Source organism: Xenopus tropicalis, chromosome 7 (assembly GCF_000004195.4).
Source record: "Xenopus tropicalis strain Nigerian chromosome 7, UCB_Xtro_10.0, whole genome shotgun sequence".
Lineage (NCBI taxonomy): Eukaryota > Metazoa > Chordata > Amphibia > Anura > Pipidae > Xenopus > Xenopus tropicalis.
The window spans coordinates 106,216,912-106,230,783 of NC_030683.2; the positions used below are offsets into that span (position 1 = coordinate 106,216,912).

The window sequence follows — 13,872 nt, forward strand, 5'->3', positions numbered from 1 at the left end:
GTGTGACTATAATCTGGAATATCACAGGTGAATTGGTTGCAAGTGGGTAATATGCTTCCATATTCAGGTGCCAAGCAGTTCATATTAGAGTCCTGCACAGGTCCGTTTTTTTGACCCGCACACAACCCATACCCATTTACTCACTTTCTTAACCATGCAAGCCCACCCGAACCCACCCAACACTAAATATCCCGCCCGCTTTGTGGGTATCCCGTGGGTAGCCGACCCGATGCTGGACTCTAGTTAATATTACAATATAATACAGACAGAATTGATCTCATACAAAAGAAAGGAGAATATATCATTAAAGAGATACTGACACCAGAAATTAAACTTGTTTTTACATCTATTATAACATTGTCTTTGCTGTTTGCCTTACATGGGTTGTTCACCTTTGTACAACATTCACAAATCTAACAGTTCACATTAATAAAACAATCTTCGTAGTATATACATAGTTAACAACAAATGTGCAGCTGAAGAGAAATTTGCCTCAGAATCTGAACCCTTCTGCACAGACCTGTGCCGGAGGGGTCACTGACCCCTATAATCACTACAGTTGCTTTTATACTTCCTTATATGATGTCACACATAGTACTGGTGGCAGACTTAACTCCTATTGGCTGAGTCTCCTGTCAGTCTGACACTGCTTCCAGTGCCTGTGACAGAGTGCTGCAAATCTAGCATAACAGTATGTTAGATCTGTTATATGCTGAGTCTGTTTGCCTATGCCATTGCAAAGTATAAATTTACCAATGACCTTTCAATTCATGCAACTGGGTAGAGTGCGCAAGCAACAAATTAACTGGTCCAATAGGAAAAAAGTAAAGGCAAAAGCCTGGACATGATGATGTAAAACAGGGGTCCTTAAACTTCTTAAGCCAGTTCATGGTCCCTCAGATTGTTGGGGGGGCCGGACCCCCCTGGTCAAACTATGGCCCACTCCTGCATTCTCTCTCTTCCAGCTCCCCCCTCCTGCTACCCGCTGCGTCCTCTCTCTTCCAGATCCCCCCTCTTGCTACCCGCTCCGTCCGTCCTCCCACTCCTAGCTCCCCACTCTCTGCTGAGTCCGCAACCCCCATCCTGGTCCCGCTCTGTCTGTCCTCCCTCCCGCTGCCCACTGAGTCCTCCCTCTTCCAGCTCCCCCCACTACTTCTGTCTCCCCAACTTCCCTGTCCCGCTCCCCGCTAAGTTCTCTCTCTCCGCTGCCAGGGGTGAGGACGTAGTGGGGAGCTGGGTAAATTACCCTGGGGGGGGCAGATCCGGTCCGCGGGCCATAGCTTGAGGGTCCCTGATGAAAGCATATAGGAAGTTCAAACTAGGCCACTCCCATTCCTTCAGAAAAACAAAGAGAGATCAGAGAGACAAAAGAAGGACTGATTTAACAGGCAAAACAGTCAGGTTTAGGAACTTCAATTAACAATGTCCTTGAAAACGCAGTCCTATCAGTGAAATATGACATTTAGGGGACTTTATTTTGAAGAGTATTTGTTTTACAAGTGGTCTTCGTTTTTTATTAGTAGAGGTTTTTGATTTATCTATCTTTTAATTCAGCAGCTCTCCAATTTGGAATTTCAGCAGCAATCTGGTTGCCAAGGTCCAAATTACTCTAGCAACCAGGCAGTGGTTTGAGAAACTGGCATATGTACAGGAAAGGGACCATTATAGAAAGCTGCTGGGGTCAGTGACCCTCATTTGAAAGCTAGAAATAGGCAAAAGAGAAAAGCAAAAAATTTAAAAAATTATAAAAAATGAAGACCAATTCAAAAAAAAAAAAAAAAAAAAAACAAATTGCTAAAAACTGTCCATTCTATAATACTAAAATATAACTTTAACGTAAGTACTGAATGCAGTATGTAGTCTGAGTGACAGTTTCTCTCACACCGCTCTTAGCATTATTGTTATTATTATATGTGGATTCTGAGCTGTGGCTTGAGGAGAGTCCTATGAGCGGGGTTATTAATAATCATGGCCCCTGGAGGACACATTTACAAAAATGATATCTTTTAATGTCTATTTTTTGTGTCTGTATTGATTGAAACTGGCAGCAAATGAGAAGATTCTTAACTCTGAAAAAAGAACACTCTGTTTAGCAGAGGCTAAAAACCGAAAACATGGTTTCTGCCGAATTTAGCGCTACGTGAGGCTTTCTGTCTTGTTTTCTTAAGAACTAAATAAGAACCATGTGCGTGCATTATTCAGCCGTTGGGAACAGAATGAGGGCTTGTACAGAATGACCTGTTACAGAAATGACTCAAGCTTCCAAAATCGCTTTGCTCCTTGGGGGACCGTGGGCAAATGCTATGGGTCAAGACTTGTTTCTCTTTAAACATGGCTGGGGGGGGGCGCAGCTCTAATTAAAAATCAAAACAGCCCTAAGCCATGCTCTAAGTCTAACTATACACATAGAAATAACCATATTCCAACAAATACTTTTGACCTTTTTCTCTTCAGTAAAATGTTCTTTCCAAACGTGTTTGGAATCCTAAACAAGGAACTCGGCAGGTGCTGACCTCCACTACCTCTACTACTGACTTTTCCCCTACAGCAAAAGTACATCATCAAAATACACTATGCTGGGCCTAAGCCAGTGTAATTCGTGATATAGTATATAACAGAAGTGTTCTGTAGAAGAAGAAAAAAGGAAAACCCCCAATGTCCCTTAATTTTTCTTGCACCTCACTAGTATTGTGCTCAGTTTATTCATTTAACAAAGAAAATTACCAGCTGCTCTCAATACTGTCACCAAAAGATGACCATGATGACCAACCCGCCATTTACATTTTTGCCGGTGGGATGGCATATCGGGGAGATTTGTCGCAGGCGACTAATCTCCCCGTCTGTCACAGCCCTAAGACTGCCTTCAGAAGCACTACATTCATGAACTGGGAGGCACGGAGGCAACTCCCTTCCCATTCCCAAACTTGAGTCATTCTTGTGTGCAGGCAGTAGGGATAGGGTAGTCTTGTGCCTTAGCCCTACGCCCCACACACCATATTTTTTTTATTCTGCAGTCAGACCCTGGTGGCAAGTGTTTCTTAAATAAGCACTAAGGGATGTGCTTTTGTACTTTGTCTAGAATCTCCGTAAATGACCCCTACAGTATTGCTCTTAGATAGATACCAATACTTAATGAGCAGCAACAGTTTCTGAGTCACATTTAGAATGCCTTTTCCACTTTGATTCTCAGTAACTCCAGCAACCCTAGCATAGAACAAGTCCTTGCCAGATGCCAATCTTTTTGTTTGATGTACCCCATTCATTCTTATGCTGTTTTCTGGTACTTACTTAGGGACATGTAATCATGTGAGTTTTGGGCTTATGTAAGGTATACTCCATTTGTGAGTGTACTATAGGACAAGATTGGCATTATGATGAACCTGCAGTAAGACGCCGGGTGGGGCAGGATTACTGTAGTATATGCAAGTTAGAAAATACACTGGCTTAGTGATTGAACCCGTGCCTATAATCAGATTGCACTAAATTCCATGGGTATACATAACCTAAAATGTCATACAAATCTATACACTAAAATGTCTGTGTGGTGTGAATGATAAAATACTTTCCATTTCAAAAAGCTTTCATAAAGTCATCCACCTATCCAATCACTTCCCCCCCCCCCCCCCCCCCAATCCATTTAACAAGTGGTGGTGGACCAATGAACTTTAAAAATTTGCCCCTGGAGACTAATCAGCACATTATTCTCTTGACTTACAGTATTTGAAAAAAGTAAAAAGATCCACAAAAACCCTATAATTAGTATCATACCCTTAATGCCTTGAGTAATAAATTCATAAATTAATAAAATTCATAATCAGAGATCACAGCCTGGACCCAATTAAAAGGCCTATAACTATGCACACATATGTCCTATAAAGAATATTACCACAAAGTACATTTAATTTTACATTACGAGACCCTAAGCAGAATCGGGGATAATTTGTAGAGCTCAGCCCATTCTAAGATCCTCTAGATAAGCAGCCCTGCTTTAGTCAAGAAAAACTGGGACCAACAACCCCTTATTTTTGCCTATATAGTCACTTAAAAACAAAACTGCATGATGTGGGCGGGTCCAACAAACTAATGCAATTCTAGGTCCACCAAAATTTGTTATGCATGTGCAGACAGTAGGTTAACAGATTAAAGAAACACTTTAAAAAAAATTACATCTTTAATTAAACCCATACATGTACTGGGGATTTTTTTTTTTCTTTTACAGGTATGGAGGAGGTTTAAGGGGTGAAAAGTGGTATATGGTTCTACTGTACTGTTTGCCCATCTGTTTAAGGTGCAATCTCACAGCATATAAAGAATTGGTGCATTATACAAGCCCTAAAATCTATAATGTAGATTTGTAATAATATATATATATATATATATATATATATATATATATATATATATATATGATACACAGTATATATATATATATGAGATACACAGCTTTATGGATTAACTAGCCTGGAAACTAAAATAGCATGTGTAATCCTAAATCAGTTAAACTGTAAATTAGTTGTGCTCTTTAATTCCAGCTAGTTACTACATTTTAATCTCTCCAACAAAAAGAAGAAAAACCCCAAGGTCTTTAATATGTAATCACTTCCAGTTGCAGTGCTAACATACACTGAGCAGGTGGATAACATTTTTGGGAATGAAAGGTCCCCCCCACCCTCCCACAAAAAAAATTGCTACAGAGCAGCAATATGCATCCAAATGAGACATATAAATGTCTTTGCTTTGCCAGCTGCAGACAGTTTGTAAGCCTTCTCTAAATGAGGTGTATTTTTTCTAAAAGGACAATTAAGAATCTGAAGAGGCAGTCGTATCAATATGAAACCATTTTATTGCACACATCTGCAGAACACATTTATGCAGTCTTGGCAGCCCGGGTGCGCTTCTTCTTTACCACAACTGGTTTCTGGCTCTTCAGGATGGCGCTAGCACGGCGGAGAGCAGCCTACAAATACAAAATATGTATTTTATTACAATCTTATACATTTGTGTATATCCTATACACACAGAGACAAACACTCTAGCAGTTTAGTTGTAACACGGAGTATCGTATTAGAAGTACAAAAACAAACCAAGAAAACAAATAGGCGAAGCTTACCATACTTCTAGACTTCATAACAAAAACCTGAATACCGATAAGCTGCTTTTTACTTTCAAATCAATTGAGAGTACAAAAGAGTGCTCTGTAGCTTTGAGGAACCAAGATAGGCACTTACCATGCGGAGATCCTTCCTGTAGTTGTTCTTGCGGATAATGTGACGCACGCTGCTCAGAGTGGAGCGGGAGTTCTTGTTGATGGTAATTTTTTCATAAGATGTTGCAGGTTTGCGCTGACCTATAATTTAACACTTAATTAGTCATCAAAATTCTATTTCTAGCACAATGTTATTAAAGCTGAGTGAAAGAATGAAAGAAGACAAGCTCATTTGCAGTCGGCATTGAAAACTAGATTGTTAGCTTACGCCTAGATTTAGAAAGCCTTATTTTCTGAGCAAAAGTAGTGAGGTTTCATAGAAAGGTTTAAAATTTTAGCTGGAAATAATATCTATAATAATAACTATAAGCTCATTTTACTATATCAGTGTTGTGTGCGAAGCACCACTTTTTCCCAGCATTTCAGCATTAATGTGGTCATGCAAAATCCTTGTATGCAAAGCAACCTGCAACAGGTTTGTCGTACAGATTGGCTATAATGCGAGTGTATAGTGAAGCATGTAGAGTCAAAAGCACTTTTAGCATTTTGACTGCCACAAATCTGTACCAATATTTCCACCTAGTGTTAACTCTATGCATATTCACTGCACTTTAAGTAGCTGAGGCTGCCTAACATAGCTAGTAAGTTGCTTTAGTGTTCCTTTTAATAAGGAATATGCAAATACATAAAACTGTGCTGTTGAGTTATAATACAAACAAATGTAGTGTTCTCCTTGCTTGCAAAGCAGCATTACAAACTCCTAACTTAGAAATCCACTTACCTGCACGTTTCTTTAGAACAACAATGACCCCCTTTCCATCAGCTGCAGGCTCAACACCGACTGTTTTCTTGTGGATGAGGCCATTGTACCGAAATGAGTTTCTTGCTTTTAGATTGTTTGGCTCCTAATCAGTAAACAAGGAAAAACATGGACTCAATTGCTTGCAATCATTATTGTCATTTTTCATGAAGGCAGCGGCTCAGGGCATAGCAATCAAATGACCCCCCTTAGCACATAAGATTACAAGGAAAACATTGCTGTGTTAAGCCGACCATACATGCACTGATAAAATCAGAATGTGGATGGCCACCTTTACTCATTCAGCCATAGTTCCAAGAGGCAGTAAAATAAGATTTCATACCAAATCTCATCCTAATTTACCTTCTAGATGGGCTTTCAGGGGTATATAGGGAAGCCAACAGGCATTATCTCCCCTCCCCAATCGCTACTGCTTTAGAGCCACAGCTTGGGAACCACTGTCAGAGTAAGCTTGAATGGGGCAGGTACAGATGCTAAATATGATCTCTGTAAACCAGTTTGTAACATGTCTGTGCAATACAGGTATGAAATTCATCATAATGCTTGGTATTTCTGGAAAAGGGATCATGTGAATCACTGAATGTGTATTACCGTACCTTTAATCTACTACTGCAAGTAGAATAATACCAGTAAAATAGACTTGTTGCTAGAGGTTACTGCACTGGTGTATATTTTCCCAGGGTTAGTAATGAAGTACCAAAGTACTTCAGTTTCATTTATGAATGCTGGGCAAACTTCACCTGGGCAGTAAACCATAGTATCCAATCTATTAATTAGCTCAGCCAGGAGCGAGTAGGGTAAACCAATGAAAGCAAAAATGTGACTGGCTGCAAAGGGTTATTTCCCAGGGCAAATTGGCCCCGTAAATGACTGTCTGTCTGTTAAGAGCCCCATAGTGCCATTTTTGCAAATGTTGGAGAATGGCAACCCACTTGTCCGCTTTCTTCCACTTAGCAGTATAGTGGAAAAGAGATCACAAGATTAAGCATAAAAAAAAAAATCAATCACCAAAACCAAGAGACTGAACCACCTATATATAATGCAATCAGCTATACAGAGAATGTTTAATCCTTCACATCTGTGTGGGCCCTAAAGGAATTTAATCTGGTTCCCTATTACACTAGCTATGGACAATTTTATCTTCATCTGAGAAATTTATAATAAAAATAAGAAATACATTTTGTTTAGTTTCTTAAGGGAAACAGACTCTCAATATAACAGTGTATAGGTTAAATACCAGGCTTGAGAAAATGCAAAAACCTGAAACTGCAGTACCTACATAAACAGAATCAGCTATAGACACATAACCTCCATGCCACAGCATAGGTATGCTCCAGGTTTTCTGGGGACATGTATTTTTAAATCTTTACTGAATTTAATTAGGTATATTAAGAAAGAAGCAGAGACCTCTCTCAACTGTATCACTGCTTTTGAAAAGTGTGCTCCTGTGGCATTCTAGGCTGAAGCATATGAATGGCTTTATTAACAATGCAATCTGCCTATTGCAGCCAACATAAATGCCATGTTTTAGGAAATGCCACTGTCATACTAGAACTAATGCAACACACAATAGGGCACCAGGCCAAATAGTGGCAAGCTTTATATATGCCTACCTACATGACCGCTTGTCATTTTGGCTAATGGATTTGATGATTTTCCAAAACCAATAATTTTGGCAGTTAACACAGGTGAATCAAACAGGACCAAAACTATGAATACTCTAAGCTTGCAGCCAGCATAAGAAGCAATAATTCTGCGTAAGGACAACTGGGGAAAGCAGCACAGTAACACTAAATTTTTTCTTTAGGCCGGTGCATTTTTTGGCAGAAGCCAAAGTAAAAAAATGTTAAAGATAAAATGATTCAAACTAAATTCAGTTGCTACTTGAAGAAATGCCTATGAGCAAGTATAGTGTGATGCACTTACTGTACTAAAGATGCGATGGTTTCTTTTGACAAGAAAGCTGGAGCAATTGCGAATAACCATCCATTGCAGGTGGGCAGACATTTTCAGGCACCTGGAAAAGAAAATACATTCATAAGAATTCACCAAGAAACCTGCAGCCATGAAAACATAGGAATAAATCAGCCTCCGGCATCGAGACGCACCACATCTGATCATACCAGTACTACAACAAACTAGTAGTGGGCAAACAGACAAAAACAGGTGATGAAAAAGTGATGAAGGCTCATTAATTAGGTGCATAAATGGGCACAACTGCGCTTATCTATACTAGTGCCATGTACCCACTTTGGTTCATTGGGGACAGGGATCCCTTTATGTGTCACAACTACACCTTAAGCTAATGTCATATGCCATTTCCCTGCTGGCACAACTATGCATCATCAGGCCAAATCTGTCCAGTGTGTGCAATGATAGGTTTATGCCTTTAAAGTCAGTGCCAGTAGATCAGGAGGTAGAACAGCAGATTGGCGTTTTGTCTGCCGGAATTAACAGTCACATGTGACATTAGCTTAAAGGTGGCTTCAGCTGCCAATATCAGTCCTTTACACTGGTTCGTGCCCGTGTATGGGCACCACTGACGGGCCTGCCTGACCGACATCCGACCTGAAATCGGCCACAACTCAATCGAGCAGCTTTGATTTTCTGTCAGATTGGTTACTGCATCAGCTCATTGATGCAGTCCCCGATCCAACGGCCGAATTAGCCCGATATCGTCCACCCATAGGTGGGCATATCGGGAGAAGATCTGCTCACTTTGCAACCTCAGCAAACGAGCAGATTTTACAGTGTATGGCCACCTTGAGTCTTCATTTGCATTCCTTATACACATTCCCTGCTTGATCACACATAGACAAGGGGCCCTAGGCAAATGAATAGCCCCAGTGAGTACACGAGAGAGCACAAGTAGTAGGCATGCCAATCATCTCAGGGTCTGGGCAGCAACTGTGATTTAAAAGGGAAGGTAATATTTACAACTTTTTCTCTGGTCTATGTTTTTTATATATTTTTTCCCCATCTTATTTGCCTCCCTCTTCTTTCTCTTTGCAGCTGTCACTGAGTGGGAAGCCAAAAATCCACTGTTCTGTGAGGCTACAATCTCTTATGCCCTCTTACATTCACTTTCTCCTGCCTTATTTAAACTATTGCCTTGTTGCTAGTGAAAAACAGACCCTAGCAATAAGGCAGCAGCTTAACCTGCAAACAGGGATGTTCCCACATTGTATCTGAATGACAGTTCATATACTTGTACAAGCTGGACAAAAACAGACTAGTGAAGTGCATGGAGACAACTGGGTTTGACACCAGGTCATGTAAATAATGAAGAGAATGTGCAGGTATAAACTACCCTAAACAGGAAAAAATGTATAGACACCTTATCACTCATGCATGTTACACTGTCTGCAAACTCTCCAAAGGTAATAAAGGGGAACCTCACTCAGGAACAGTAACACCAAAAAATGAAAGTGTATAAAAGTAACTAAAATATAATGTGCTGCTGCCCTGCACTGGTAAACGTTGTGTGTTTACTTCAGAAAGTCTACTATAATTTATATAAATAAGCTGCTATGTAGCCATGGGGGCAGCCATTCAAAGGAGAAAAGGCACAGGCACATAGCAGATAACAGATAAAACACTATTGTATTCTACAGAACTTATCTGTTATCTGCTATGTAACCTGTGCCTTTTCTCCTTTTTTCCAACTTGAATGGCTGCCCCCGTGTCTACACAGCAGCTTATTTATACAAATTATAGTAGTGTTACTGTAGCAAACACACCAGTTTTACCAGTGCAGGGCAACAGTGCATTATATTTTTATTACCTTAAAGCTTTCATTTTTTGGTGTTACTGCTCCTTTAAAGAGGGATCTGTGTATCTGAGCACATTCCTGGTTCTGACTCCTGAAACAATATAGTAACAGCCAACTGTTTAGCAAACAGGGGAAATGCCAGCAGAAGAGGAATAGAATAATCTCAGGCTTCTATCAATAGCAATTACATTGACAAATAACTGAACCCACTGAATTATTAAGTGTATGGGAATGCTGCGTAGAATTCGGAGGATTCTAATACTAATGGAGAACATACAAAGGTCTCATTAATAATGCCCCAATCAGAACGGGATCCCAGCGGGAAACATAGCGCTACCCTCAGTGCCAGTGCGCTGCTCTATACACCAGGCCCTTACTAAGCGCAATCCCTAGCAATGCCAGTAGGCCGCCGGCAACATGCAGTCCGGCCTAAAGAAAACATGGGACGCGGCTCCAGGCAAGTCCAGGCCCAAGTACAGAGCAGAGTGTAGGTGCCTATTAGCTCCCAGTTACGGCTATGACACACCCGGGAACGGCGCCGCTCAGCTAACCAGACCCGGGTATGAAGCCACGGCCATAGCACGTTACCTCTCTCCGCGCTGCTAGAGGAAGGAAAGGAAGGGGGAGGGGCGGGGCCGAGCCTTATTTCCTGCTGTGGAGCGCAAGGCTTAGGCGGAAGTGATGTAAGCTTTAAACTAGTTGGGGAAACGCCATGTTTAGTGCTGGAAATGGGCTGCTGTGGACGCAGTTACGTGGCTTGCAGAAAGTAATTGTAACCTGTAGAGTATTACTAAATACATTTGGTGATGTAGAAAGTAGTGTGCTCAGACGATCTCGAAGTGGTCTTGTGGTTTTTTTTGTCTTATGTAAGTTTTTGTTCTACATTTGTGGCGACTTTAGTACTGCTGCCTGGTTGCTAAGGGTAAGTTGGCCCATAGTAACTACGCAGCAGCTTGGAAGTCAGAACGTTGTACTAGAAGGAAAGGGCTTCTGTGGATACATAAGTAGCAAAAAGACAACAATAACTTGTAACATACATAGTAACCTTTTATGTCTATATAAAACCTGCATAACTGCTAATTGGTACAGAGGAAGGCAAAAAAAAAAACCTTTGAAGCCTCTCCAAGTCTTCCTGGGTCCAAGATGGCAATCATCAACTTGGTACTGAGAGCTATGAGCCTATGATTAAGTACCCTTTGGTACGAAACGCGTAAGGCTTCCATGTTTTTACATATGGATTAAATAAAATTTATACTTTTTTATCTTAAACTTCTTTTTTGGCTGCTTTTTTCTACTTTTTTGGGATATCCGGAGTGCCTGCCTGTTACTGTTGTTTGTTTCCATGATGGCTCCCTTAGCTGAAAGGTCTGGGGCATGAGCACCTGGACCTATCCCTACCACGGGTAAGATCTATCTACGTATACATGTATGAAATGTGATCACCTCTTTAAGCATATTTGGTCTCCATACCCTTTACCAGCTTAGTTGCCCTTCTTTTAACTTTTTAATAATATCCTGTGCGAATACTAGAACCCAAAACTGCAGGGCATATTCTAGCTAGATGGTGCCTAACATGCACTCTGTAAAGTGGAAAAATAACCCCCTCTTCCCCAGAAATGTATGCTCTTTATATTACAGCTCAAACAATGCAGCTGCTGCCTGGCACTGCTTGGTACAGCCATGCAGTTCTATTAAGGCAGTGATCCCCAACCAGTGGCTCGGGGGCAACATGCTGCTCCCCAACCCCTTGGATGTTGCTCCCAGTGCCCCCAAACCAGGTAATTATTTTTGAATTCCTGACTTGGGGGGCAAGTTTTGGTTGAATAAAAACAAGATTTACTACCAAATAAAGCCCCCTGTAAGCTGATAGTGTGCATAGAGGCTGACTAATAGCCAATCACAGCCCTAATTTGGCTCCTCCATGAACTTTTATGGTGCTTGTGTTGCTCTCCAAGTCTTTTTACATTTGACTGTGGCTCGCCAGTAAGAAAGGTTGGGGATCCCTGTATTAAGGGTTTACATGGCTTGCGTATTTTTACATCCCAGGTGCATAACCTTACATATATATCGACACTGAATCTCATCTGACAGTTAGCCGCCCAGATTGTCAGTTTGTTAAAATCCTGCTGCAAGGATGTTACATCCTGGATGGAATCAATTGGGATGCATAATTTAGTGTCATCTGAAAACACAGATAGATTATTTACAACATTCTCCCCTTAGTCATTAATGAACAAGTTAAATAAAAGTGGGACCCCAGAAAAAGTACCATTGACAATCACCCTCTGTAGAGAATCTTGTAGCCACTTTCCTATCCCTGTACAAACAACTTTAATAAGATCAACAGACTTCAGTTTAGAACTACTACAACCCCACTGTTCAAATTCTTACTAAGCTGTGCTGATTACTGACCATAATGCCATTCTTCCAAAGAAGCTCATTTTACCTTGCCTCATTCTCTCTCTCTATCCTTTCTCCTGTGCTCTTTAGACTACATTCTTTCTTTCTTTCTTTTCCTCTACCAAGCCTATTTTTTAATCACAGGAGCCTTATGCCTGTATTCATTAATCTAGCAGCCCTTTATAAGACCAAATATTGGGCACCGAGGCTGCCATTAGAATTCCTCTTTTGCATCTGGGGTCCAGCACAGATGTGACATAGATGTCACATTTTGGCCCCCAAAATGTTACATAAAAGTATAAAAATTTTAGGGCCCCAGACAGTTGTACCCACTTCCCCCACCCCTAGTTGCCTTGCTAGGCCTAAATAGCAATGCCAATCCAATACCATCCTCAAATATTTTTTTATCTTTTTGCCAGCTCTTTCTACCAGAATTCTGAACATCTCCCTTCACCACGGTGTCATTATTGATATTAATTCTGCTAATTAAGGCCACTTTTACCTGAACAGCAAGGATGCAGTCAAGCTGAGAACACTATTCAATTTTCATGCTCCTTTCCCCTCTCTCTATTCTATATTTTGATGATAACATCTTTTGGTTATTCATTCATCATTTTTTTCAGATGACAGAAATATCCTTTTCCTGTTGGTTTGACTGCATCCTTTCTGTTCAGGTAAAAGTGGCCTTAATTATTAATCACAACAGAATCCAGGCAGTTTACTATTTTAAACTAGTCATTAAACAGAGTTCACTTCTTCTCCCTTCTGTATTTGCAGTTAGCACCTTCCCTATACACACATTTTATAAAACACTGAACATATTGATTACCTTCTCAAGCTACATATATGATTAATCAATAGAACATGCTGTTGCTCAGAAGAATATATCCTTACTTTGCTACTATTAAAACCTTTGTTCTCTTCATCAGCTACATACTTGTCTACTGGATCATTACCTCAATCCACTACGATTTATCCATAGTGCCACTGCCCATTTTGTTATATTATAGTCGTAATTTATGCACTCCCTTTTTACCTTGATTTCTGTATGACTCTTTTCCTTAATGGGTTATAAATTCATTGAAACAGAAACCCCCCACTAGCTCTGTCAGGAATTCTCAGTATTTCATACTGTATAATTGTATTTATTAGGCCCCTGTTATGTGTTAGTACTCTCCCCCTCTGTACAGAGCCCTGTGTACCTTTGTGGAGCAGTATAAATAAATAGATACCTACAATTTATTTAGTTATTGCTTAGTTCATCTTGTTCTCTGTTGTAAAAAAATATTGATGCATTGTAAAAAGACAAATGAAAAACGAGCCGTTAGTAGAGCTATAAACCTTTTGCCTTGTTTGATGTCCTCTGGTTTTCGAATGTGCCTTTTCAAAGGAGCATTCTGTCATGCTGTATGTGGCATTATTATATGGGACTAGGGCTCAGTCAGTCACTCAGTCATTGGGCTATCTATGCCAAAAGGGCACAGTCTAGACAAACAACAATGGAAGTTGTTTTAAAAGTACATTATACATGCAAGTTAATTAATAAAAAGGGTAATGTATGTATATGGTGTGCATTTTCTTGCTTACTAAAACAAAAAGAACAGACATTTCCATTCCCTTCCTGGAAAATACCTAAAGGTGCCGTATATCCCCTTGTTCAAAATAAGTCTAATT

At 40.3% G+C, this 13,872-nt stretch overlaps 1 protein-coding gene across 3 annotated transcripts; it reads right to left on the bottom strand.

The window, feature by feature from the left end:
- Positions 1-4,823: 4,823 nt before the first annotated feature.
- Positions 4,824-10,483, bottom strand: rpl28 (ribosomal protein L28). 3 transcript variants are annotated; one of them, XM_012966621.3, is made up of 5 exons: positions 10,387-10,483; positions 7,953-8,043; positions 5,988-6,111; positions 5,229-5,347; positions 4,824-4,957 (listed from the first exon to the last, which is right to left on the bottom strand). In XM_012966621.3, exons 2-5 carry the CDS (start codon positions 8,031-8,033, stop codon positions 4,868-4,870), a joined length of 414 nt encoding a protein of 137 aa, XP_012822075.1. In that variant the 5' UTR covers positions 8,034-8,043; positions 10,387-10,483; the 3' UTR covers positions 4,824-4,867. The 3 variants fall into 3 exon arrangements, with proteins under 3 accessions (XP_012822075.1, XP_017950884.2, NP_001016714.1); XM_018095395.2 differs by having other exon boundaries at positions 10,076-10,394; NM_001016714.2 differs by lacking the exon at positions 10,387-10,483 and having other exon boundaries at positions 7,953-8,040.
- Between the last annotated feature and the right edge of the window lie 3,389 nt (positions 10,484-13,872).

Coding starts and splice junctions, on each gene's coding strand:
- rpl28 (XM_018095395.2), bottom strand. Junction 5,348..5,987: donor TGTTCTAAAGAAACGTGCAG/GTAAGTGGATTT, acceptor GTTAAATTATAG/GTCAGCGCAAACCTGCAACA. Junction 4,958..5,228: donor ACAGGAAGGATCTCCGCATG/GTAAGTGCCTAT, acceptor TTGTATTTGTAG/GCTGCTCTCCGCCGTGCTAG.